Raw genomic sequence first — 25,299 nt, 5'->3', positions numbered from 1 at the left:
TCTGGGAACCAGAGCTATTGTTTTTGCAGGATGATGTATATGAGACTGGAGCTATAGTTTATAGGAAGGTAGAAATGCACCACTTGGAGGCAGAAAGCCTCTTGCTGCAGCTTCCTAGCGCTCCTGGTCCTCTCACTACCCCGTAGACCTCCAGCTGAAGCTCACAGGTTTCTTTTAGTTGATGGCTGCCTCTGATGTATCACATCATAAAGCTCTTTAAGCTCTCATCAGCCTCTTACTGCTTTTCTTCCATTAACTAGCTGTTTTCTCCCAGTGAGTGGAAAGGGCTCTGGTTTGCAGCCACCAGTGTAGGTGGGTGAGGTTAATCTTCAGGTGTGTAGGTAGGGTTAAAAACCTTTTCCTGAGCTCTCCTTGTAGGAGAACTTACCCCAGACTGTCCTTACCCTCAACTACAGGTGCTTCTGAAGCTCACAGCTCCCCAGATGCAGCATTAACCAAAGCAGCAAGAGTGTTCTGGCATGGGAAGGGATCCCCGGGGCTGCTGGCAGCCCAGAGATGTGCAGGGCCTCTGGGCTGGATGGGGTGAGAGTCCTATACCCCAGGGTTTTAGTAAAGACCTTAGACTCACAGAATGGTGTTTGGGTTGGAGGATCCAGTTCCAACTCCCTGCCACAGGCAGGGACACCTCCCACTAGACCAGGTTGCTCCAAGCCCCATCCAGCCTGGCCTTGAACACTGCCAGGGATGGGGCAGCCACAGCTTCTCTGGGCAACCTGTGCCAGGGCCTCAGCACCCTCACAGGGAAGAGCTTCTGTCTAAGAGCTCATCTCAATCTCCCCTCTGTCAGGCTAAAGCCTTTCCCCCTTGTCCTGTTCCTTCAAAGCTTAGTAAAAAGTTTTCTCCATCTTTTGTATAATCCCCCTATTTACACTGAAAGGCCACAATAAGGTTTCCCACCATCTCTTTGCATCTCTAAGCAGCTGTAACAATGAGCCAACAACCAACCTGAGATCCATCCTATGTGTTTATAATGAACCCTGCTGATATCAGGCTATCAGTGTTTGCTCCATTTTCATATAATGTCTCCAAAGTTATGGCATGTTTTGAAAGTCATCTCCCTGACTGCTGTGCCGTGTTTTAATTAATGGGGATCTAGAGGGAACAGGCTGAAGGCAGCATAGGCACTGTAGGGTGGGTAAATGCAGTGCAGCGCCAGCCATAGGTGTGTTTCCTACCTTTCTCTAGTTGAATTTGTGTATTTGCTACGAGCTTCACTGTGTATATGTAAGTTTTGTTCTCAGGCAGACCTCAAAATAAACTGGTTTTACAGTAAGCGATGTGCTTCCTCCTCTTGTCTCTTTGCTGTGTGCCTGATGTGGTAGCAGGGGTACCCCTGGGACATGTAGAGGGCTCGTCATGTGTCAGGCCTGGGCTCTTCCCTTTGCAGCCTCTCCAGTAACATGCCAGGGACTGGGGCTGCACAGGTCTGTGTGAACTGAGAGGTGTTTCAGTCCTGGCATGTGCCAGCATCTCATGGTTGAGGAGGGAAAACATGGGATCTGCCCTGGTTCTACCACTGGGCTCTTGAAAATGCACTGCTCACTTCATCACCTGCCTTCCCCCATTCCTTTTTCAGTACACATTGTCCCTGAGGAACCCAAGGAGACAGACCTCATCCTAGAAGAGATTGATGGTGGCTGGAGTAATGAAGCCATGTGCGAGATGATGGCCTGGGATGCCGAGGCTGAGATGGTGGCAGATACTCCTTCCCTTCTCCCCATACAGGAGGAACCTCAGGAAGATGAAAATAGGTAGGAAGGCAAAGGGAGAGGCTGTTGATGGGCAGCTGTACATGCTTTCTGACCACCAGCATCATGGCCATGGGAGGGGATGAGCATATCCCTGGGTATCCCTCCTTGCCAGTACTGGTGGTGGAGCTCACAGCAGGCAGCTGAGGTGTCTGTTTCCAAAGACAGGGGCATCAGAAGGACCCAAAAGGTGTTTCAACAAATGGCCTTTCCTTCTGGTGCTGAGATTTGGGTTGGGGCAGGCAGTGACAGAGCTGGGAATGCGATGCTTCACTTTGCGCGGCAGAGGACAGCTAAAGGATGCTCTTAAAATCATAGAATCACAGACTCGCAGCGTGGTTTGGGTTGGAAGGGACCTTAAAGCTCAACCAGTTCCAACCCCTGCCATGGGCAGGGACACCTTCCACTAGAGCAGGTCATTCCAAGCCCCATTCAGCCTGGCCTTGAACACTGCCAGGGATGGGGCAGCCACAGCTTCTCTGGGCAACCTGTGCCAGGGCCTCAGCACCCTCACAGGGAAGAACTTCTGCCTAAGAGCTCATCTCAGTCTCCCCTCTGTCAGGTTAAAGCCATTGCCCTTTGTTCTGTCCCTACAGGCCCTTTTCCAAAGCCCCCCTCCAGGTTTCTTGTATCCCCTTTAGGCACTGGAGCTGCTCTAAGGTCTCCCCTTGAGGAGCCTTCTCTTCCCCAGGCTGAACCAGCCCAGCTCTCTCAGCCTGTCTCCAGGCAGAGCAGATCCAGCCCCTGGTCATCCTTGTGGCCTCCTCTGGACTTGTTCCAACAGCTCCATATGCCTTTTGCGCTGGGGGCCCAAGAGCTGAAATTTTGGACCTTGTTCCCATCAGTTGTGCATCCAACTGTCATGACATTTGGAAACAGAACTCTATATAATTCACCCTACTTCTTCCAAAACAAAACCCTGTCAAGTTCCTTCCAAGGGTTGGGCAATGTTTTCAAATCTGGGATCAAGCTGCATTGCAGCAGGGGAATGAGAGGTGGCCATGCATGCTTCCCAAGGGCTTGGGAGCCCCCTAAGTGCTCCCAGAGCCTAGAGCACTTGTGGGGAAAGATATGCAGTGGTCTCCATCTCCAGCATGGGCAATGATCAACTGCACTAAGCACAAGCCAGAACTTCTGCTCTGGTTCCCCCTTCTGACCAGCTGGTCCAGGGTCACCATCTCAGCCAGGCTGTCCCTTCTCCCCTGAAGGACCACGAGGACTAGGACGACCAGTATCACCTACTGGTCCAGGTGGGTCAGGCAGGACAGGATTAACAGGAGGCTCCTCAATGTCTTTTGGTCCTGAAACTCCTGATGTTCCTGGGAATCCAGGGAGGCCTGGTTCTCCCCTCTGATTCCTTTGGGTCTAGCAGGCCCTGGGAATCCATAAATTCCTGAAAGACCAAGAAACACTGGACAGGTTATAAAGATGTTTTTCAGACTTCTTTCCCTTTAGTATAGGAGTTTGTGAAGCTGTGGACTACAGCATGTCCTGTGCTGGAGGGTGGATTTTGGTGTTGATACAGGGAGGTTTTGGTCAAAACCAGCAACAAGTGACCCCTAAGCATATCCTGTCCCCATGCTGCAGGGGGAATTCAATAGCTCAAGGACTCTGGTTTTCCATTCCCAAACTTTTTCTCATTCTTTCTCCCACCAGCATTGGGCTGCAGACACTAACAGGCTGTGAGCGCTATATGCCCAGAGTACCCAGCTGTGCCCACCCCCCAGGTGCTGCCTGGTGGGTGCAGGGACTGCATGTCTGGGCTGCAGTGCTCCTCTTGCAAGGTTCAGACACACTTTTTGGATTTTGCCTAATGAGTTTCTCTTTCCCAGGGTGTGGTTGTGCTCCCTGAGTGCTGGTGAGGGGGAAGAGGAAACGGAGCAGGATGGGGAGGAAGAGGAGGAGGAGGAGGGGAAAAAGGAGGAGGAGTTGAAGGACAGTGCAGGGTAAGTGGCTCCTGTTGCCTTGATGGCTTTGTTGGGATGAACGTGACTGCAGTTGTTCAGCTGCATTCACAAGCTGGAGAGGCTGAAACACCCGAGGATGAGGGAAGTGACCCAGCCTCGGGGGGGAACTGAGGATGCTCTTGGGAGGAGTGATGCGTTCAGGAGATGTGTTTTCAGAAGGGATGAATTACGGAGGGATGCATTTGGGAGGAGGGATGCGTTTGGGAGGAGGGATGCGTTTGGGAAGGGTGTGTTAGGGAGGGATGTGTTTGAGAGGAAGGATGCATTCAGGAGCTGTGTGTTCGGAAGGAATGCGTTTAGGACAGATGCGGTCAGGAGGGATGCATCCAGGAGGGACATGTTCAGGGGGGATGCATCCAGGAGGGATGTGTTCAGAATGGATGCATTAGGATGGTTGTTTTCAGCATTCAGGAGGGATGCCTTCACCAACAGGCTTGCTCTGGGCTTGCCGCTGATGCGGCACCTGGTGCTGGGCGAGTGTCTCCTGGTGACACAGGCTCTGTCTACATCACCTGTAGCAACCATAGCCCCAGATATCCCCTCCCATGGGTCTGAGCAGGAACTCGGTTTGTTCCTTCCTTGGGAGCACCCAGCTCCTGGAGATGGTCCATGTGATTTAAAAGCACATCCATTAGTCTAGGGCAGTCGGGATGATTATGGAGTTTATGGAGCTGAATTTAAAGATAGGATTATGTGTTGTGCCTGCAAATGCTTCCTGATACAAGCAGGTATAAGTTTACAGTTTTTTTCTGTTGTAGAAAACAGCCCAGTTATTGCCAGTGGTTGTAGGCAGTGACTTTTGTCTAGATGGTATTTCAAAAAACCTTTCCACTTAGTTTAGTGGTTCACTTTGATTTCAGATGAGACAAACATTTAGGGATTTGTTACCTAGTGCTACAAAATTATTCTCTGTTAATTCCTCAGAAAGAGCTGAAAACACTCAACTAGTCATTGTTAAACCCGTATCTTTATGTTTCTTCATAATCTGTTCCTAGAGCTCCACTGGAGATGCTTGAGCTTCAGTTGCTGGGTGAATGAGATGCTGCTCCATCCCTCGCTGTGTTTGTTCTTGGGAAAAGAGAGACACTGGCTGGTTTTCTAGGTTAGGATAAAAGGCTTGTGATTGCATTTGAAGGGAACATATTTAAATAAAAATTAGGGGGAGGGGGATTATTAAAAATTATTTTAAAAAGACCTTGGAAAATAACAGCTTTTCAAGGCAATGGAGATAAAAGAGAAAAGGAGCCACTGCTTGTTTACATACCTCTTCTGATTTAGGGCCTGCAAAGGATGCAGGAAGATGTTTCTTTGGGTTTTTCAATTTTCCTGCATTTAGCTGTCTTACTATATTTTCATTATCCCCAATCCCTGCTTTGCATTTCTCTCCAGGGAAGAGCACATCAGGAGATAAACACACAGAACAATGTGATGAGGCTTGGGATTTTTTTTCAGTTACGGTTGTATTAAACTGCTGAAATCTACTTTGTGAGCCCCCTTTGCAGAATGGTGGAGCTGTGGTCTGCATTTGCTGCAGGAGGAAAATGAGGATTATGTATCCTGGTAGTGTCTTGCATAGGCAGTCTTGGGGTTCAGATGGTGCTTGCAAGGCAGTCCTGCCTTGAAATCAGGCTCTCAGCTTTTTACGTGGCAGATCTTCATTATATGAGAAATCATTCTGCACAGCAGGAGGAACATACTGCCTGTACTTTTCTGCATACGTGATCTTTCCTGATGCATCTGCAATGCCCTGCACTATTTATGCACATCTCATCTGGTCTCCCATGTACTATGTTTTCCAAGTCCTAACCTAAGCAGCAATATTTTGAGTACCATCTTTGTATTAAATGAAGATTTCTGTGGTATTGTCCACCTGCAAATGATGCCCATGGTGCCCCCCAAAACTGGGAGCACCACGCATCAACCCCATGGATGGGATGCCCCATCTGCAACATGCCCAACCTTGGAAAAGGCAGAAGCGAGGGCACTTGTCTCTGCTTGATGTCTTCCAGACTCCTGCTCCTATCACCTTGTCTCACTGCTGAGGAGGATGTGGAGGAAGTCTACTTTGCAGAGGAGGCCTTCAGGACTGAGCAGCTGGAAGAAGCTGAGATAAGTGATCTCGAAGGTGCTTTTATACAGGTACAGCATCACTCCCTGCCTGGGCTCAGGTCTGCAATAAACTCTTGCTGCCTGGTGTTTGCCAAGGTCTCACAGCTTGCCTGGAGGAACGCAGTGTCCTGGTGAGGAACAGGGAGAGGAATGGGCCCTGGAAATGTTTCCCACCAGGACATCACCATCTCTGATCCTGAGACAGCAGCAGTACCTGTTCACCAAGGGAGGGATGCTTTCACCCTGGAATGGTGGTGCTGAACAACAAGCTGAGAGGCTGGAGAATGACAGCGGGAGGGTGAGGGAGATACGGGGCAACAATCGAGATGCAAAGTCTGCTCTCTTACAGAGCAGCTCTTGCTCGGCTTAAAAAGGCTCTTTTCATTTTGAAGGTAGAAGAGGAGACAACTGAAGCTGCTGAAACCGATGCTGAAGGTATATTATATAGCAGCTTAAAGGCAAATTAGGATGACTCGAAGCAGGCAATGCAAAGCCCAGTGAGGAGGAAATCCCACTGCTCCCTCCTCAGGCAGCTGAGTCTCTGCAGCATGGCCTGTGTCGGGCAACAGGACTTTCCATGGGCTTAAAGCATCACATGGGCACCGCGTGATGGCAATGTTGTTAGCAGCTGGAGCCAGCTCTGGAAGGCTGGTGCTTACATGGTACTTAGTCTTGATTAAGTAATATCTGATGTGAAGGAAGAGTATCTCCTTCAGCTGGAAAACTTAGAGGGGGATAAAAAGGATTTTCTCTACCACTTTACTCAATTTAGGAAGTAACCAGTGGCTTAAAGTGTGTTTTCATAGTAAGGAGGTAAGGGGTTGGTCATGAAAATGGGGTGGTGAACTCCTATCACAGCCTGAGCAAGCACAGAAAGGTCCTGGCACAAGTTCACTGACACCAGGGAAGTTACACAAGGGATGGCTTGACCCGAGCCCTGGAACAGCCTGGAGATTCCTCTGCTCGTGCAGACCTTGCAGAACCTCCTGCTTTTGCAGCAGTGCTAGAAAAGCTCATGGTAGGATGCTCACCACCACTGTCCTATGCCATCAACATCTGTGAGCAGCAGGCAGCAATAACCTCCCACAGGCCTACATTTCTCTCCCCTGACATAACCGTCTTGTCTCAAACCACTTTGTGTTTTATTGCAGCTTCAGATGCCTTGTCCCTTGCTTGAAGCACCTAGGCACCTAGCAGCATGGCCAGGCGTGCCAGAGACGTCGAGCTAGATCAGCTGGTGCACGACAAGCCGCTGGCTGTGGGGGATTCCTCCCCTCCCGGCCGCGGTGAGCTAGAGCAGCTCCCCAATGTCCCCAGCTACCGAGCCACCGCTGCCTCCTGCATCCCAGCCTTTGTTGCCAGCAAGCCCAAGGCTGCAGCTGTCAAGCCCAACTTTTGCCATGAGGAGCAACCTCCCCTAGGTATTAGAGATGTTGGCTTTGAAGATGAGCTTGCATAGCTTGAGGGGGCAAGGAGGTATTCCTGTAGTACTTGCTTTTTGGTGAAGAAACATAGTCAAAGCTCACTTAATGTTGGAGCACAGAAGAGGGATAATAGAATTCATGCTTTTTCTGCTTCTGCTTCATCACTATGTGCCTTTCCAGCTAACCCCTAGAGGGCATTTGCAGATACCCATAAATGACGTGTTATACTTTTGAATTTGCTTGGCCAAAAATTCTCCTGAAGGAAATGCTGGCAGAGGGTTAAAGATCTGCTGAATGCAGAGTTTTCTCCTTAGCATCCATGCAACCCACTCTTACTAAGAGGACAGCAGGATGGAGGTTTGCTCTTCATGGCTTAACCCAGAAGTACAAATTCTGTAGCTTTGCTTTGCCTTGTTTTAATCAGCGAGCCAAATTCCGCAGCTTTTCCTTACATGCAATATGATTTTAACTTTGAACCCGAAATAGGTCTTTGTGATTTGGTAGAACTGTGCTCTGATCCACTGGTCCCATATTGTGTGGGACAGGAGGGGATGCGTGGGGTCTTTCAGATGTGTGAACCCCCCCTCCCCCCTGAAGGAATCCTGAAGAAACTCACTGTATTTGGTTGTATAGCTAAGAAAAGAGATGACATTTTGCAGTCTGGCTGGCTGTGGGGTCTGGCCAAGATAACCCCCAGCACCGTTTCCCCCTCAGGCAATTGGCATCTCTCTTTTCCCCACTATAAACATCCAACCTTCCTTCTTCTAAACCTGCAGGTTAGAAGCAGATATCACCTCTGCAAAAGAGAGACCATAAGTGCTTATTTATATAGTCCCTTATTCTGCATGAAAAGCAAATGCTCATGTAATTAGGAGCTTGCATGATCCATATGTTTATGTTCAGAAGACCCCGGAGGGAGGTTTGCAACTGGAAATCCTGGGTTCCTGTCTGACACCTGCAGCTGGTAATCCTTGTCTCCATCGTGTTCCAAATCATGGGAACCCAATGCTTGAACAGAGTAGTTACAATCACTGCAAGCTGGGTAAGCAGAAGGGGAGCAAGTGGGGGAAAGGATAGAGAAATGCTAGAAAGCACTAGGAGAAAGGAGTGCCAGTTGAGAAGGGAATGGGGGGAAAGGAGAGGCCTTCTGGAATGTTGTGAGGTTTGGAGGCAGCTCCATGGAGGCAATGGGCTTTGGGGGTTCTGGGCCTGCACCCTTCTCACCTGCCATTATTGTCCTTCTTCACGGGCCAGGTAATTACCCCACTGTGGACATCAAGAATGTGGACAGTAGAAGTAACACTGTAGAGGACAATGGGAGCCGCTTACCAGTGCCCACCGCTGCCAGTAACATGCTGGCGGTGCCCAGAGTGGCTCCAGCATCCCCCAGGTATGGCTCTGCCCCGACACATGCGTGGGTCCCGGGGCTTTAACTCCTGAACAATGCCAGTGCAGGAGATTTCGTACAACTGTATGGAGCAGCCCGCTCCTGGCCGGTTTGGACAGTAAGCCCTGTCTGTGTGTCCTCCTGGAGGTGGGCTCGATCCCCAGCCTGTGGTCAGATCCCATTTTTGTCCCACACATCTGTGCTCCCAAATTCATAGTGCAGAGGGTCTGTGTGCTGCCTATGGCCCTTCGTCATAAATCCCAACACTTATCTCCTTCTATGTTTCCTGGAAAAAATTGCAGCATATCCCCTTTAGGTTTGTGCCTTCAGATCAAGGATACTCAGAGAGGTGAAGGATTAATGAATAGGGCAGAGTATTCTTCTGAGATGGAGAAGTCCACCAGGTGAGGCTGTGTAAGTCCTCTCTCCCTGGGATGTGTGACTTTGGTGCAGATATTCATCCACCTCTGAATCAGGATCAAGGTACTGGCTTTCTGTTATGGCTTCAACCAGCATAGAAAATAGACAATTCATATTAACACCCATGTCATGCATCCCAGAACATCTTGGGCATCTTTGGAGCCCATGATCCAGCAACCCAGAGGCACAACCTTAGTTTATTTAAAACCACTTGCCTATGTACAATTCTGTCCCCAGCATACTTTTTTTATTAAGTCTTTTATCAAGGTCTCATTGTGGCCTTTTGATATGTAAGGGAAGGCTTATAAGAAAGATGGAGAAAGACTTTTGACAAGGCCTGTAGGATCGAGACAAGGGGGAATGGCTTTAACCTGACAGAGGGGAGGTTGGGTCTTCAAAGAAACTTTCTATGCTCCTATGGTTCCCCACAGAGCCATTTTTTTGGAGCACCTCAGTTCTCTCATGCTATTTTCTACCAGTTTCTTAAAGCAGGTTGTATATTTGCAATTACATGTATGAGCACATGAAACTTTCTGCTGTGCCTCTAGGTAGTATCTCTCAAGACAACACTGGAGGTCCCTTCCTTGAGCTGGAGATGTTTAAAAGCAATCACCTCCTATTTTGCTACATCAAAAAGTAAAATTTCAGCCTTCTGAACCAGAAGGAAATGCTTGCCTTCTTGGGGATGTTTGTTGTCTTTTACATCCATTAATCTGAAGCAAAAAGAGGCATCTTTTCCCACATGGATGTTGACACATAAAACTTTGCATGTACTTGGAGGGCAACCACATGAGCTCTGTGGCCTATGGGGAGTCATGCCACAGGCCAGGAGGGAGGTGGCGTTACCCTTTCTGCAGGGTCCTCATTATAGAGCAAGAGGCCATTAAGCTGTCGATGTAGGCATCTTGGGCTTGCTTGTGGATGATGATGGGCAATGGGGCAGCATGATGCCTCAATGGGACAGAGCCAGGGGGAGAGTGGCTGGAGACCGATGAGAGGTGATGGATGATGTCCTAACAACATCACAGATCTTAGCAGGACTTTTAAATTATGTGGGTTTGGGAACCGCTCCATCCATGTCTGAGGGTGCTTTGACATGGGGGTTGGGCTTGTTCATCTGCTCCCCTTCCCAGCAGGGCATGCCCAAGAGCAGGTGAGGTTGGAGATGGGTGGGTTCATAACATCCAGCTTTCTTCAGGAGATCTGTGGTGGCAGGATGACCTCCCTCAGGATCCTGCTTGCACCTGCTTCACGTGCACGCTGAGCCATTTTGCACCAGCATCAGTGAGATCCTGGTTAATTTAGAGCAGCTGTTGTGGTGGCAGAAGACAATTTCTGTTGTTGCAGTTACAACTCTGGACTTGGCTGCAGGCTGCAGTCCAGATTTTTGCCATGATTGTCACCTTCACATCCACCTCTTCCTTCTGCCACTTTGATCACCCACAATTAAGGAAGTTGTCCCTGAAAGCTGTCTGTACCAAAGGGAGCCACCAGCTGTGTTAGCACACATCTTCCAGGAAGACATCAGCTGCCACTGCCTCAGCGTCAGCAAGACAATGTTCATAGGGCTCCTTGTGAACCTCTTGAAGCCGCTCTCAGCAAGTTGAACTTTACACTTGGCTTTGGAGGTATCAGCAGCAATTGAAGGGTCCATGTTATGTACCTGCTGTTCTGCAATTCACTTTGTCTTGGGGATTTCAGGTCCTACGGAGCCATCTCAGAGCTAGGCAGTGTCCCCAGAACCTTCTCTTTTTTCCAGTTTAATTTCCTTGCTCCACCTTACTGCTATTGCATTTCCCTTGCCCTCTTCTCAAAGTACAGTGGTGTGATGGTGCAGCAGAGGGGACAAGTACAGACTGGTGCCTGTCTTCTGTGCATCTTGCTGGGTGCCCAAAATGGGTTGAAAAATGGTCTGCATGGTTCCCAGGAAGAAACAGGGGTTTAGCAGCAAAAGAGCAGAGTAGTTTGCTCTCATTTACTTCAGGCAATGCCAAACAATGGGGGAACACTGACCCCAGTTGGAGAAGGGAAAGTGGAAAATAGATGAGACCTGGGAGGAGGAAGAGGAGCTGGATGAGGATGGGGGAGAATCTAAGCCTCAGCTGCTGTGTTTGTGACCACAGGAGGAAGCTGCTGGCCCCTGAGGATGGTCTGGAGAAGGGACCCATGAGCCAGTCCCCAAACCAAGCACTGCTGGGCTGTGATGAGAAGCAGAAGGAAAGGTGTGTGGTGGGGCTGAGAGGCTTCTGATCAGCCCCAGGGGTTCAGATCCCAGTGCTCTGATGGAAACCGCAAAGACCCTAGGAGTCCTGGGATACCAAAGGGAGAGGGAGCTGCCTTCTCTGGGAAGTAAAGGCTTGGGGAAGGCCTACACCTCCTCATAGAGCAGGGATTTTCTTTCTTCCTGAGAAGAAATCATTGTGCCACGTAACACAATGAACCAGCCTGGAGCTACAGCAAGCAGGCTTATTTCTGTCCTCCCTCCTAGTGTTGGTCCTTGGCCATGCTAGGTGAGCATCCTGGTTTGAATCAATCATAGTATCATGGAATCCTCGAATTGTGTGGGTTGGAAGCCCATCCAGTTCCAATCCCCTGCCACAGGCAGGGACACCTTCCACTACACCAGGTTGCTTCAAGCCCCATCCAACCTGGCCTTGAATACTGCCAGGGATAGAGCACTCACAACCTGGTTTTAATAAAGAGGCTGAAAAGAGACAATACAGTTTGTAAATTCAGGGGCTTGGTGCGTATTTTCATCTCGTAGTTCTTCCAAAATCATCCTCTCCTAATCAAATGCAATCCAGCATGGGATCTTGGTGCTTCTTAAGTCCTTCTGAGGGCGAGAATGAAGTTTGGGATGGTGCTGTTTGACAGCATCTTACTGAAACCACCTTAGCTTGTGTTCTTCTGATCACACAATAACCAAATAAATATGGGTAAATCCTAAACCAGAATCCTGTAGGTTAAAAATGGGTCATGAACCTGCCCTTGACCTTTCCTACCTACATGAGATGCCTGGTGGTTTGCCCACAGCCTGCCCGAGCGCATTGGTTCAGCCACAAGCCTGAGCAGTGCTGTCATCAACAACCGGCTCCAGGAGCTGGTGAGGCTCTTCAAGGAGAGGACCGAGAAGGTGAAGGAAAAGCTGACCGACCCCGACATCACCTCAGATGAAGAGAGCCCAATGGCATGTGAGTTCGAGTGGGGCTTAGTCCCCACACATGCTGTGTTTTAACCTTTTTAACAGGTTAACACATTGCAGCAAGAAGGTTTTCTGCTCTTTCAAATAACTGTGTGGCCTCTCCCAGCTCCCGCCAAGCCGGCACTGCCAGCAGCACCAGTCCCTCCCCCAGGAGCGCAGCCAGAGGGGGAGAAGGTGGCAGAAGAGGAGCACTACTGTGAGATGCTGTGCTGCACGTTCAAGTACCGGCCCTGGCTGGACCTCCTGAGAAACTACCAGTTCCCCAGCAGCATTGACCCACTCACGAGTGAGTGATGGAGCGCAGCCACTGGGCTGGTGGGGCAGCCAGAAAGGGTGAGGAGGGGAGGAGGTGTGAGAGATGAGACCTTGTAGAGCAGGAAGGTCAACTAAGCAAGGACCAACTTACAAATGTCTGCTAAAATCCAGTCTTAAATTCCCCTGCAAGGCACAGGCTTTCCTAAATACTTCCCCTTAGTTATAGGTGTCAGGAGCATGAGCAGGCAGAGAAGGAGCAGCAGCTTTCTGCTGCTTTTCAGGCTTTTTATTAGGCAAACACTGTCCTTGTGGTGTGGACCTCCAAAATAAAACTAAAAATCACAACAGAAAAATCCACTGTCTGGGGACACCCCACAGGAGCTGAGCTCCTTCCAGGGTCTTTGCTGTTTCCCAACCATTTCACAGCTCTCAGGCTCTGGCAGGTGGCCATGTGCTCAGCACAGCCTGAGGAGGGAAAGAAAATCAAGAAAGTCAAGAGCAAAGCAAAAGAAAACCTACTTGATTCAGCAAAATTAGAAAAGGCTTTGTGGCAAAAAGCAGTGTGCTCTGCAGCTGGTGGTATTCACTTTGCATCTAGAGCCCAGCTCACTTGAAATTAAATGCTGTCAGTATTCAATAGAGACCTCTTGCAGGTTTCCCTGTGGCACTCGGGGCAGGACAAGGGGATGAAAAGCCCTTTGTGTACCGGTTTCCCATAGATGATGGACACCGGCCCCACTAATTGCAATGTGATTCCTGTCCACAGATCTGATGTACGTGCTGTGGTTGTTCTTTGTTGTCATGGCCTGGAACTGGAACTGCTGGCTGATCCCTGTCCGGTGGGCTTTCCCCTACCAGACGCCAGCAAACATCCACTGCTGGCTGTTCATCGACTACCTCTGTGACCTCATCTATCTGCTTGACATCCTCGTCTTTCAGACCCGGCTGCAGTTTGTCCGTGGGGGAGATATAATAGTGAGTGGCAGGGCTGCATCCCAGTGCTGGGGACCGGCTGGGGGGACCCTTATCGCCCTGACCAACATGGGTGCTGCTGCTCCATGATCTCTGAGTCAAGCTTTCCCACCAGGGCTCTGTCTACCCTTGGAGGACTGCAAGCATCTCTCCTGCCACGTAGTGGATAAGCTGGAAGAATTTTTTTGCCCTAAAGTCAAAAAGTCATTTTTGCTCTGAAGTCAACACCAGCCTATCTAGAAAGCATGTGAGGTCCATGGCATCCCCATTCCTTTGTAGGAATGCTTAGAGGATGCTGCTCCATGGAGCAGTGCTCCCAACAGTGTGGTGCTAACCGTGAGCAGATGGCATGATAAATGTGTTTCATACAAAGGAGCACAGCTAGGCAGAATGCATTAGCAACATGACAAAAGCGATTGCAATCTGAATGCACAGATCACGCACCAGAGATAAGTGAAAGCCCCTGAATCCATTTCCATACCCAATTAAATAAGCTGGGAAAAATCAGACCTTCAGGGTACAGCCTTCCCATGGCCCACAGCAATGGTCAGACTTGTAAATCTGATCTGCATTGTGATGTACTTTCTCTGGGATGCAAAATGAGCATGGGATGTCCCAAGGTGGGATGGGAAGCTGGTATACAGCCAGGTCTTCTCTTGGCATGGCCAGGATGGTCATGCCTGGCTTTCCTCTACTGCTCCTCTTGCTCTGCTCCCTTTCCTGGGCACAAAGGGAACATCTTCCCTGTTGCAGAAGAGAAAAAGTCAGGCATGACCATGTTGGCCACAACTTTCCTTTCTGTAAGCAATGATTAACGTTGCTCTCTCTCTCTTTCCTCTGCCCAACCAGAGTGATAAAAAGGCCATGAAGGAGAACTACCTGCGATCACAACGCTTTAAGGTTCGATGTCATTTTACATACAAATCTGAATCTTCAGTGTGAACAGTGGCTTGCAGCTCCCCCCCCAACCATGTCTGAGGGTCCTCACAGGGGTTCCTCTTTTTGTGTGGGTTTCAGATGGATATGGTGTGCCTCCTGCCCCTGGATTTCTTCTACTTCAAAGTTGGTGTCAACCCACTCCTGCGCTTTCCTCGCTGTCTGAAGGTAAGTCTGAGCTTACAAAACCAGGCAGAACACCAGCTGCAGTGGATGTAGAGTACCATGCTGATAGGGGTAAGCTGTGGCTTGCTACAGTCATAGATGATCGCAAGAGGGTTGTGAAATGGATGGAAAGTCTTGTCCCAACAGCTTTTGTGGAGCTGTTGGTCAAACACTTCTTTCCAATCCTAAAACATGCTCACATGTGAGTAGAGGGGGACTCAGATGGAACCAAATCTGTTTGTGGCAGTTCAAGCTGCAGAGGGACTGCAGGAGGTGGGAGTGGGGTCTTACAGAAATGTAACTCTCCTGGTGGGGGTCACAAGAAGATGGAGCACGCTGAAGCATGCTGCTTTCCTTCTCCAGTACATGGCCTTCTTCGAGTTCAACAACCGCCTGGAGGCTATCCTGACCAAGGCATACATCTACAGGTGAGGGAAAGAGAGGGAGGAAGAGACTGTGGAGTTGTTGTTTGCTATTGGGAAAAAAGGCTTGCTTTGGTGTGCACCCGTTCTGGGTTCCTGATTTATTTTCCCGCTATCCCTGAATGTCCCTAGCTGATATAGGTGTTACTTGATGCAGGCAGGACGTGGGGTCCTGGAGCTGTGTGGGTAGGATTCCCTGTGACTGGGTTGCTAATGGTGAAAAGCAGCCACCAGTGGACAAGCTGCTTTTTCTGCAACCTGTGGTGCTGCAGGAGGGAGCAGCAGGGCTGCACACCCGAGTACTCTGTGGTTCCTGCACTCGGCTCATCGCTTAGAAGCTCCTTGTGATGCTGGGGGTGTTCTGACATGTTTCCCAGCAGACACTGTATCACGTCCCTTCCTGTTCTCTTCTTTTTTGTTTGTTTTGCAGAGTGATTCGGACCACAGCCTATTTACTGTACAGCTTGCATGTGAACTCCTGCCTCTATTACTGGGCATCAGCCTATGAAGGACTGGGCTCTACCACCTGGGTCTATGACGGGGAAGGAAACAGGTACCAGCCAGGGCTTGGGTCCTCACATAGCACAGATTGCTGTGATGAGCTGGAGTAAGAAGGGAGGTGTTTGGATGCAGCTGGCTTCATAAAAAAAAAAACAACAAAGAAATGGGTTGCAGGTACCAGGTGATGTGGAGCCAGGGAGAATGATGGGGACAGGAAGGGTGGGATGTGCAGTAATATAAAATGCTGCAAGATAAAGAGGCGGCAGTTAGGCTGAGATAGGAGACAATGGCAGGTTGAAAAGACTGAAAAACTGAGAACCTGATGCTGGGAAGCAAGAGAATGATCCCTGGCTGAGCAGGATGTGAGGGACAGATCTGCTCCTGTTGACCTGCTGCCAGGCTTAACGCTGTGTGTCCTTGGTGCCCTGTGTCAAGCCCTCAGACAAGACCATCGCTCTCATCCCCAGGGTGTGAGACAGGGACAGTGGCCACCCCTCACCATGGCATTTCCAAGATATACATATTAAAGGTCTGTTGTGTTGTGAGTGATGGGTGCCACAGGAAGAGCACTTAGCTCATGAGCTGAGCACCACCTCATAGCAAATGCCTACACTGACTGTTACACAACACAGGCATAATATGATCCTGAGTAACATTCAAATGAGAGTTTCCTGCAAAAAGGCATGGGCAAGTGCATTACAGACTTACTGCGAGGTGTGGGTGTAGTTGGGGACAAGTGACTGTCACCCCTGCAGCCCTAGTAAGGGTGTTGCCTTCCCTTCAAGCACTCAGCTCAACATGTTAACGTTGCTGTTATATAGCTATTTGGTATGATATACACATCTGTATCTATCTCTAAGTGCAACTATAGCATCCAAGGGAGTGCCCAAGACCAGTGAATCAAGATTCCACTTGACACCTCTGGAGTCCCATGCCAACAAGTTGCTCACAAATTCTTTCCCCCTACCCCGCCTCTTTCTAAAAGTGTAAACGTTGCTGAAAAAATGTTGCTGGTTTATGGTAGTGGAGCTGTAAGAGCAGAGAATGGGAGTAGCCAGAGCAGCTGAGCCTCCCATTCTGAGGTTTCTGGAGGGGTCCCTACATGCTCCTGCTCCTGTAGCATCTGCAGAAGCACCTGTGGGTGTGGTGGAGAGTTTGCAGCCCCTTGATTTTCCCCTTGTCACCCGTAATTACTCTCAGCAGGCTCTGGCTTGCCATGGCCAGAGGATGTGAGCTCGGTAGTGAGGGGAGAAACAGGCCTTCATGCCAGAAATACCTTCAAAACTGCCTCCTCTTTTCCTCCCAGCTACATCCGCTGCTACTACTGGGCAGTCAAAACCCTCATCACCATTGGGGGCCTGCCGGACCCCAAGACACTGTTTGAGATCGTCTTCCAGCTGCTGAACTACTTCACGGGTGTCTTTGCTTTCTCCGTCATGATAGGGCAGGTGAGCAGGAGTCCCGGGGACTCCCAGCCTCCACTGGGGAAGGTTTTGGTGGGGTTGGTCCATAGGTTTGCGTCTCTGGGTTTGTTTTCCCCATCGAGGACCTGCTCAGCATCTGTGGAAGACAAAAAGGGTTTGGCAGATGCTGTTAGGACTCAGCAAACATGCTCTAGATTGCTTAACAGGCTGACAGGTAAGTGACAGCAACTAAAACATCTCTTCCACCTCTTCCTCCCATTCAGATGAGAGATGTGGTCGGTGCCGCTACCGCGGGGCAAACATACTATCGGAGCTGCATGGACAGTACCATTAAGTACATGAACTTCTACAAAATCCCCAAAACTGTTCAGAACAGGGTGAAAACGTGGTACGAGTACACATGGCATTCGCAAGGCATGCTAGGTGAGCTCCAGCTACTCCGAGGACCCACACATGCACTGCTGTTGCTGTACAGAGCTGAAATGTTACTGTCAAATAGCACTGTGGTCATGGGGAGGGGGTGGCTTATTTTACTCTTGTTTGCCCACCTATATAGTATCTAGGCTGCCATCAGGTTGTGCATCACCCATAGAGCACCAAGTCCAGCATCCCACCAGCTGGTCTCTGGGGAGTGGGCTGTGACTAGCAATTGCTGGCCAGAGAGTGTCTAACAGCAAACCCATAAGCCCACCTGAATAGTAATTCATAAAAATGCAGAATCATTCAGTTTCAACCCCCTGCTAAAGGCAGGGACACCTTCCACTAGACCACGTTTCTCCAAGTCCCTGGCCTTGAACACTGCCAGGGATGGGGCAGCCACAACTTCTCTGGGCAACCTGTGCCAGGGCCTCAGCACCCTCACAGGGAAAAAAATTCCTTATATCTAACCTAAATCTCCCCTGTTTCAGTTTAAACCCTATCACTTGGGCCCTATCAGTGCAGTCCCTGATGAAGAGTCCCTCTCCACCGTCACTGTAGACCCCCTTCAGATACTGGAAGGCTGCTCTAAGGTCTCCCCTTAAGGAGCCTTGTCTTCCCCAGGCTGAACCAGCCCAGCTCTCTCAGCCTGTCTCCAGAGCAGAGCTGCTCCAGCCCTCGCAGCATCTCCATGGGCTCCTCTGGACTTGCTCCAACAGCTCCACGTCCTTCTTGTGTTGTTGTCCCAGAGCTGGATGCAGGACTGCAAGGGGGGGTGGGGGGTCTCCCCAGAGCACAGCAGAGGGGGAGAATCCCCTCCCTCGAGCTGCTGCTCATGCTCTGGGGATGCAGCCCAGGACACTGGGGGATCTGGGCTGAAGCGCACGCTGAAGCCAGGTCATGGGGAGCTTCTCATCACCCAACACCCCTAAGTTCTTCTCTGCAGAGCTGCTCTGCAGGATGTCTCTGCCCAACCTGTAGCTGTTCAGGCAGGACCGCTGCAACCACCATCCTGGCCAAGAAAGATGCAGCTTGGACTCATTGGTCTGTGTCCAAGAGCCATCATGGCAGAAATAACGTGAAGGGCAGCTCTCCATCACTCACTGGCTTTAGACCTGCAAGTTGCTTGGTTGGTAGAAGCCACAGAAGACCCTTCTGGGCAAGCCTGTTCCTGTCCTCTGCCACCAGAACATGGGCTGCTTTCCCACTGCCACACCAAGGGCATGATCTGGGATAAATGTGGGAAAGATCCAGTGTTCTGCTTTCTCCCACAGATGAGTCAGAGCTGCTGGTGCAGCTGCCAGACAAGATGAGGCTGGACATCGCTATTGATGTGAACTACAGCATCGTGAGCAAAGTGGCTCTCTTCCAGGTAGCTCCTGCAGCGTGGTTTCTGCCTGGCACAGCCTGCCATGCTGGCACAGACTAACCATGCTGCTGGCTTTGTTTCTGCTAAGGGCTGCGACAGGCAGATGATCTTTGACATGCTGAAGCGGCTCAGATCCGTGGTCTATCTGCCCAATGACTATGTGTGTAAGAAGGTAATGAGATGCTAAAATGCCTTCCAATCCCCAGTGTCATGGCTGGGCTATGCAGGAGCACTAGCCTGCGCTAGGAGCAGTGCAGAGTGGGGGAAAGCAAGGAGGCCTGGCCCATCACCATGGCATTGAGCCACTTCACAGAGCAAAACCATCCTCCTTTGCAGCTGGTCTTGTGCAAAATCTGACCTCTTCTGCTGCAGCCATGAACACCAGGAGAGCAGGGAGAGATTTTGGGATGCTTAGATGAGGATGCTCAGGAGTGAGCACCATCAGGAAAAAGCATTTGGAGAGTTTGGAGAGGGCAGCATGGTCATGGGGGTTTCCAGCAAGACACAGGTTAGGGCACCCATAAATTCTCCCTGTTTGTGGGCACCCCACACAGCACCTATCTTCATTGCAGGGAGAAATTGGCCGTGAGATGTACATTATCCAGGCGGGACATGTGCAGGTGCTGGGGGGACCTGATGGCAAAACTGTGCTGGTGACTCTGAAACCTGGATCTGTGTTTGGAGAGATAAGGTGAGTGAAGCATTCCCATGGAGCCAGGGGAATACAGCTTGTGGGCTCTGGGTGAGGAAGGTGGGAAGTGGAGAGATCAGCAGCACCATAGTTAATCCCTGTGACTGAGAGCCACGAACACTGAGTAGTGTCTGCTACACAAATTACAGCTTGTTTTCTTGGATCTTGTATATTTTTGTGCTGTTTTCTGCCTGGAGAGTTAGTGACAGTAAGCAGAGGTTTATGGAGAGGTGGGAAAATAAGCAAGAAAACATATTTCCCTAAACCAGACCCCCATCCACCCATTTCCTGAGCATGTAAAGTCCTGCACTAATAGCACAGTGACAGAGGTTGCCTCCGTACAGCCCAGCAGACACCAGACTAGTGTAAAATGCCATATTTAAACCTTCAAAAAGGCAAATCCTTTTTTATATGGCTCTCCTTGCCAATGTTTCTATCACTGTTTAAAAATTGGGCTTGCAGTATTTCGTTGGGGGTGAAAATTAAACCTGAGTCCTCTGAACGACAGAGATCAAGACATGCAAAGGGAGATTTTCTTTAAGCCATGCTCAATAACAGCATTGACATCTCATTGTGTCTCTCTCAGCTTGCTGGCAGCAGGAGGGGGCAATCGCCGAACAGCAAACGTTATTGCTCATGGCTTCGCCAACCTTTTCATTTTGGATAAGAAGGACTTGAACGAGATTTTGGTGCATTATCCAGAGTCCCAGAAGCTGCTGAAAAAGAAAGCCAAGTGCGTGTTGAGCTGCTGCTTTCTAGCCCATGGGGTTTTCAAAGTAAAACAGAGAAGGAGTTTCAACATCACAGGGGTGATCTCTCTGTGTGCAAAGCCCTGGGAAAGCTCCTGCTGCAGGCATTAGGCATGAGTCCCAGGTGGAGAGTGGGGCTGGAGCTGCTACATCACAGCAAGGAGCCTGGAGATGCTCAGAGCCAGCCTAGCCCTGCTGCAAAGCATCCTTCCCATACCTAAAAGGGCTACAAGGCTGCTGAAGAGGGGCTTTGGACAAGGGCCTGTAGTGGCAGGACAAGGGGGAATGGCTTTAACCTGACAGAGGGGAGATTGAGATGAGCTCTTAGGCAGAAGCTCTTCCCTGTGAGGGTGCTGAGGCCCTGGCACAGGTTGCCCAGAGAAGCTGTGGCTGCCCCATCCCTGGCAGTGTTCAAGGCCAGCTTGGACGGGGCTTGGAGCAACCTGGTCTAGTGGAAGGTGTCCCTGCCTGTGGCAGGGGTTGGAACTGGACGAGCTTTAAGGTCCCTTCCAACCCAAACCAATTTGATCCTATGGTGATTCTATGATTCACTGCTAAAAGTGAGTGCAACTTGGGAACAAACAATGTACATTCATTAAAAAATAAATTATTCATATACATAAAAATTTATAGTTTTAGAACCACTTAGATTTTTAGTCCCGCCTTCCTAAGTCATTAAAAAATAACTTTTTTTTTTTAAAAAGCCTGCTTTTTCTGCATTATAAAACCCAGCTAATATAACACATCCCCAGACTGAAATCATCTCTCTTTTTCCTTGATGTAGGAAAATGCTGAAAAGCAACAATAAACCCAAAGATGCGAAAGGAGTTCCTGGAGACTCGCTGATCATCCCGCCAAAACCTGACACCCCAAAGCTCTTCCAGGCTGCTCTGGCTGCAGCAGGGAGGATGGGGGGCAAAGGGCCGCTGGCACAGCTTCGCTGGAGGCTGAGGGAGCTGAAGGCAATGCAGGCGATGCAGGTCAGCATGGGGAGGATGAGTGTGGTCAAGGTGCCTTAAAGGAGTGAGCTCAGGTTATTGGGGTCTGAGGTGGTGTGGGCAGACAGGAAGGGGGGGGTTCAGCATCGCACACATGGCTTTGGGAGAATGCTGTTGTCCCACAGGGGGTTGTTTTGCAGCACAAAAGGGAAATACATTGACTTTTTGCCCAGCTATGCTAAGCCTTAGCCTAATTTCCAGCTGAGCTATAGCCACAGATGCACATATCTTCTGTGCCGCAGAGACAGAGCCAGTCATAGGGAACGGATGTGCTGGCAGGACAGGGGTGATGCTGGCATCCAGCACCCATAATATTTGACATTCAATCAATATTTGCAAAGCTCTGGCAGCACGGCAGTGGCAGAGCCCCCAGCAGCAGACACACTGGCCTGCCAGATCTGCAGGAGCTGCCTTGAAAAACCCCTTTGCTGGTTTGTCATAAGCAACCGAAAGAGAACATGGCCCTGCTCTATTTTTTTCTTTCCTTTCTTCCAAATGTCTCTTTTAAACTCGTAAAAGAGACTGTATCTCCATGCAGACCTTATTGTGGCTCTTATCAGCATGGAGTTACGAAGACTATCTGGGGTGTAAAGGGAGGTGAAAGAGCAGCTGATATGGAGCATGCTATGGCCTGGTAGATGCCCATACCCAGGTAGATGCTGAGCATATCTGCGCCTCTACAGAGGCTTCACACAACAGAGTGCTCAGCACTAACAACCAGTCGAAGGCAGCAATGAACAGTGGCACTGTGTGCTTCATGTGCTAGTGGCAACAAGATCCGTATTAGGAGCTAACCCTTCTAATGGGTTTAGGAGGACCCTGCTAGAAGGACACCCCTCTCTGTGGCACATCTGTTAGTAAGGTTTCTGAAGCTCCTCTCCAAAGGAGGCCTTAGGACAGGGCTGCTCACAGCAGTACTTCTGACAAGCTTTTGTGTAAATCAGCCCCCTAGGTGCTTCATGAGCAAAACAAGGTCAGGAGGTGTAGTAAAGCTTTGCTGCACTCATCTCTCAAGATGTGCAGGATAGATTTCAGCTGCCCTTGTCTCAGAGATCATACTTGGCAGCAAGCTGACATCCTGATGTGAGGTCCAGTGTGGTGAAGCTCCACAAAACACTGGCTTTGCACATCACTGATGCCATGGCTGTGGGAGTGGACAAGGGTCTGCTAAGCTTCATTCTGCCTTTCTCTTGTTTGTTTATTTCCTTGGATCACAGGATTCCAGATTAAGTCCAACCCCGCCAAAATCACCAGTGCATCAGAGGTCACCTGTCATCTCCCACAAAGTACGCACCCACCTGGGAGAAGAAATATTCTCTAAATCATCTGATAGTTTAGTCACTATTCGTGTGATTTCCACAGCACAAGAAGACGAAGAGATCCTTGCTGCTGAGATTTCAGGGCAAGAAGAGGAAAAAAAAGATAAATGAGAACCAAGCATGTCCTGAGGCAGGAGTTAGGAGCTGTAGCTGTAGGCTTCGCTAGGTGCTGCGGGTAGGATCTGCATTTCCTTTCAGCCTAGACCTTCACTCAATGTTGATAAAACCCCCTGCCATATGACCCAAAATCATACAAGGTTTCTGAGCTCTGAAACCTGAGCATCTTTATGAATATTCCCACTAAGTCTCAGGCCAGCCCTCTTGCTTCGAAATCCAGCCTTGCAGAGAGGGAGCCCTGAAGAAATTGCTTTTTATGGCTCTGGGTTGTTAATGAGTATTCAGGTGAAGCGTGAAGAATTCTTTGCCTCTGACAGCTGAGTCACAGCTTGGTCCAAAGCAACCAGGGGAGATAAACAACAAGGTTTCTCTCTTGGGCTTAAGGTAGTCAGGAGCAGATGGAGAGTGATTAATTCAAGAAGGATGTGGACTATGCTCACAGGCCGAGCACAGATCCACTGTCACAACACCACCGAGGTCTGTCCTTGTGTGCATGGACTGCAAGATGCTTGAGGGTCCCTGTGTGGTGCCAAGACTGCCTTGGGTTTCCTGTTGGGAAGAGGATTTCCTACCAACCATTCATCCCAGAGAGGAGATGGGCTCTCCATAGCTGGTGGCTGTTATGGAGAGATGTGATGAGTACCTTTCACGGATGGAAAAGCACAATCTTGGATGAGAAGGTGTTTCTGGAGATCACTGGGTTCCCATAGGTGCACCAGCTGGGAGGGATAAACTGAGTGCAGGAAAGGAGAAACCCTATTGGTTTACAGCTGGGTCAGGGAAGTGCAGTGCAGAATGTGCTCTCCTCTCTCAGCCAGTGTTTCAGAGTCAGGTCAGAGCCCATAGTGTGTAAGCAAGAGTGCACAAGTGTGCAGGTGGTCCCCTGCCTCATTGCTGAACCTCAGTGACCTACAATATCTCCAGCAGCCAATTTCCAGCCTTTTTGGTCACTTGGTTGACTCTTGGCCACATTTTCTGAGGAGAAGCCATGAAGAAGCAAGACTCTGGTCTTGCTCTTGACTGCAACAGGGCACTTGTGAAGGCACTTTCCCAAGGGTGCTGGATGGAAAGGTGAACACCTGGTTAGCAGCCAGCTTGCCCAGCTGACAGCTCAAGGTGTACAGTCTTCCCCCAGCACCATCAGTTCCCCATCTTCCTCAAACCCAGAACCAAGTGGAGCAAGCTTCCTGTGAGCTGAGAAGTGGCAAGAAGCGGTGAGTGAGACAGTGCCACCACACATGGGGATGATGCAGATCCACCCCAAGGTTTCACTGGCCACATCTCCAACTGGCACCGCTGGCTCTGTCAAGAGGAGCCTGTTTCCACCCTCTTGAGGAGAAGCAGGGGCAGATTTTGCCACAGGGAGCAGTCCCAGCACCACAGCTGAGGGAATTCCCAGCAAACACTATGAGTGTTTGCACCAGTGCTGCAGGTTCCACAGGTCGTTCCACGGAGCAGCCAGGGTGCTTGTGAAGCATTGGGTGATGTCTGTTCCCACCAGCAACCTGGGGCTGATCTTCACCTCCTTCAGGGTTCTCTTAAAAAGCTGTGTGCTTTTTTTGCCCTCCCTTGGAAAACAGATGGGTTTCTGTGTGGGAAGAAACCAGAATATATGTTAGTGCTAATTAACGCTAGCTTGCTGTCTTTTAAACAAATTTAATGAGCTCTAATACACTGCAGAAGGGTCTGAAGACATCACTGCCCTTCACATTGCAGGGGAGAACCTGGACTCACCCAAACCTCCCTAAATATTTTTCATCCTCAGTCATTTGCAAGTGGTTTCCTGCTGGGTAGAAGGTTTCAGTGCAAAATGCAAAGCTTTTTTTTTCCCCTCCCACTATATAAATATTTATATAATAAAACCAGGAAACCTGCAGAAGTTGAGCTGCTGTTCTGATTTGATATGGTTTAGAAAAAGTGTTTAAATAAATAGTAGGCTGTAATGGCTTTTATAATTCACTGTGTCTACAATAAACACCATGTAGATTACCATGCTTTTGCTGTGGCTTTATTTCAAAACTTCAGTTGTTTCCCATCATTCTGCTCCCTGTGGAGCCAAGGCAAGTCCCCACGTGTGGTTCACAGATTTCCCAATAAACCAGTTAGAGTCTTAGAACTGTAGTATTACAATGGAACTGTAATACTATTTTCATCACCAGAAAGAGGGGGAAAAAGGGCTTTCTTAGATGGCACATACTTGTGTGAAGGTCTTGGTTTTCAACATGCAGCATTAGATGGTAATGGATACATAACTGGTAATTCTGGAGCTGTAGGGAGATTTGAAATTATCCTCCTCTGCTATCTATTTATGGCTTTAGTTCTTTAGGAAGATTATTCTCCAGGTAACAATTAAGGTCAAGGCATGGTTGGGCTTACAGCCTGGGTTGGAGACGTGCTCAGGTGTATTTGCTGTGGGGGCTCTGTAGAAATGACAGGCTGAGGAGATGGGCATCTCATTTAGTGCCTCTTATTTGGGGGGTCATAATAAATTGGCTTTCTGCTGGATTTTGTAAATCCATTCCTCTTAGTTTTACTATATTTGCCATGGGCTTCCTTCAGATTGGTTCCTATAAAATAAAAGAGGTCTGTTCCTTCCACTGCCCTTGGAATGTTCCTGATTGATTTGGTAATGTTCCATGTACCTTCACTGCATTTCTTATTAGCTTTTGCTCACTCCACTTCAATA

The 25,299-nt window shown here is 49.5% G+C and overlaps 1 protein-coding gene across 1 annotated transcript in view; it reads left to right on the top strand.

Moving 5' to 3' along the window:
• Positions 1 to 24,019, top strand: part of CNGB1 (cyclic nucleotide gated channel subunit beta 1) — a 28,890-nt gene extending 4,871 nt beyond the window's left edge. Inside the window, exons 11-32 of the mRNA XM_057430476.1 lie at positions 1,598 to 1,772; positions 3,602 to 3,715; positions 5,746 to 5,904; positions 6,023 to 6,143; positions 7,032 to 7,266; positions 8,524 to 8,659; positions 11,200 to 11,298; positions 12,110 to 12,267; positions 12,385 to 12,564; positions 13,300 to 13,508; positions 14,355 to 14,405; positions 14,523 to 14,609; positions 14,970 to 15,034; positions 15,459 to 15,581; positions 16,836 to 16,977; positions 17,217 to 17,376; positions 18,645 to 18,742; positions 18,828 to 18,911; positions 19,312 to 19,430; positions 20,017 to 20,163; positions 20,964 to 21,159; positions 22,395 to 24,019. Of these exons, the coding sequence (XP_057286459.1) occupies positions 1,598 to 1,772; positions 3,602 to 3,715; positions 5,746 to 5,904; positions 6,023 to 6,143; positions 7,032 to 7,266; positions 8,524 to 8,659; positions 11,200 to 11,298; positions 12,110 to 12,267; positions 12,385 to 12,564; positions 13,300 to 13,508; positions 14,355 to 14,405; positions 14,523 to 14,609; positions 14,970 to 15,034; positions 15,459 to 15,581; positions 16,836 to 16,977; positions 17,217 to 17,376; positions 18,645 to 18,742; positions 18,828 to 18,911; positions 19,312 to 19,430; positions 20,017 to 20,163; positions 20,964 to 21,159; positions 22,395 to 22,607 (3,071 nt within the window). The 3' untranslated portion in view covers positions 22,608 to 24,019. The remainder of the gene's footprint in view (positions 1 to 1,597; positions 1,773 to 3,601; positions 3,716 to 5,745; positions 5,905 to 6,022; positions 6,144 to 7,031; positions 7,267 to 8,523; positions 8,660 to 11,199; positions 11,299 to 12,109; positions 12,268 to 12,384; positions 12,565 to 13,299; positions 13,509 to 14,354; positions 14,406 to 14,522; positions 14,610 to 14,969; positions 15,035 to 15,458; positions 15,582 to 16,835; positions 16,978 to 17,216; positions 17,377 to 18,644; positions 18,743 to 18,827; positions 18,912 to 19,311; positions 19,431 to 20,016; positions 20,164 to 20,963; positions 21,160 to 22,394) is intronic.
• Positions 24,020 to 25,299: the final 1,280 nt, after the last annotated feature.

This window comes from Pezoporus wallicus, unplaced genomic scaffold, assembly GCF_028554395.1.
Source record: "Pezoporus wallicus isolate ANWC-B61680 ecotype Strahan unplaced genomic scaffold, APGP_CSIRO_Pwel_v1 contig_3573, whole genome shotgun sequence".
In the NCBI taxonomy this organism is placed as follows: Eukaryota; Metazoa; Chordata; class Aves; order Psittaciformes; family Psittacidae; genus Pezoporus; species Pezoporus wallicus.
Note: the sequence above shows the minus strand (reverse complement) of the source record. Positions and strands in the feature narration are given on the sequence as shown.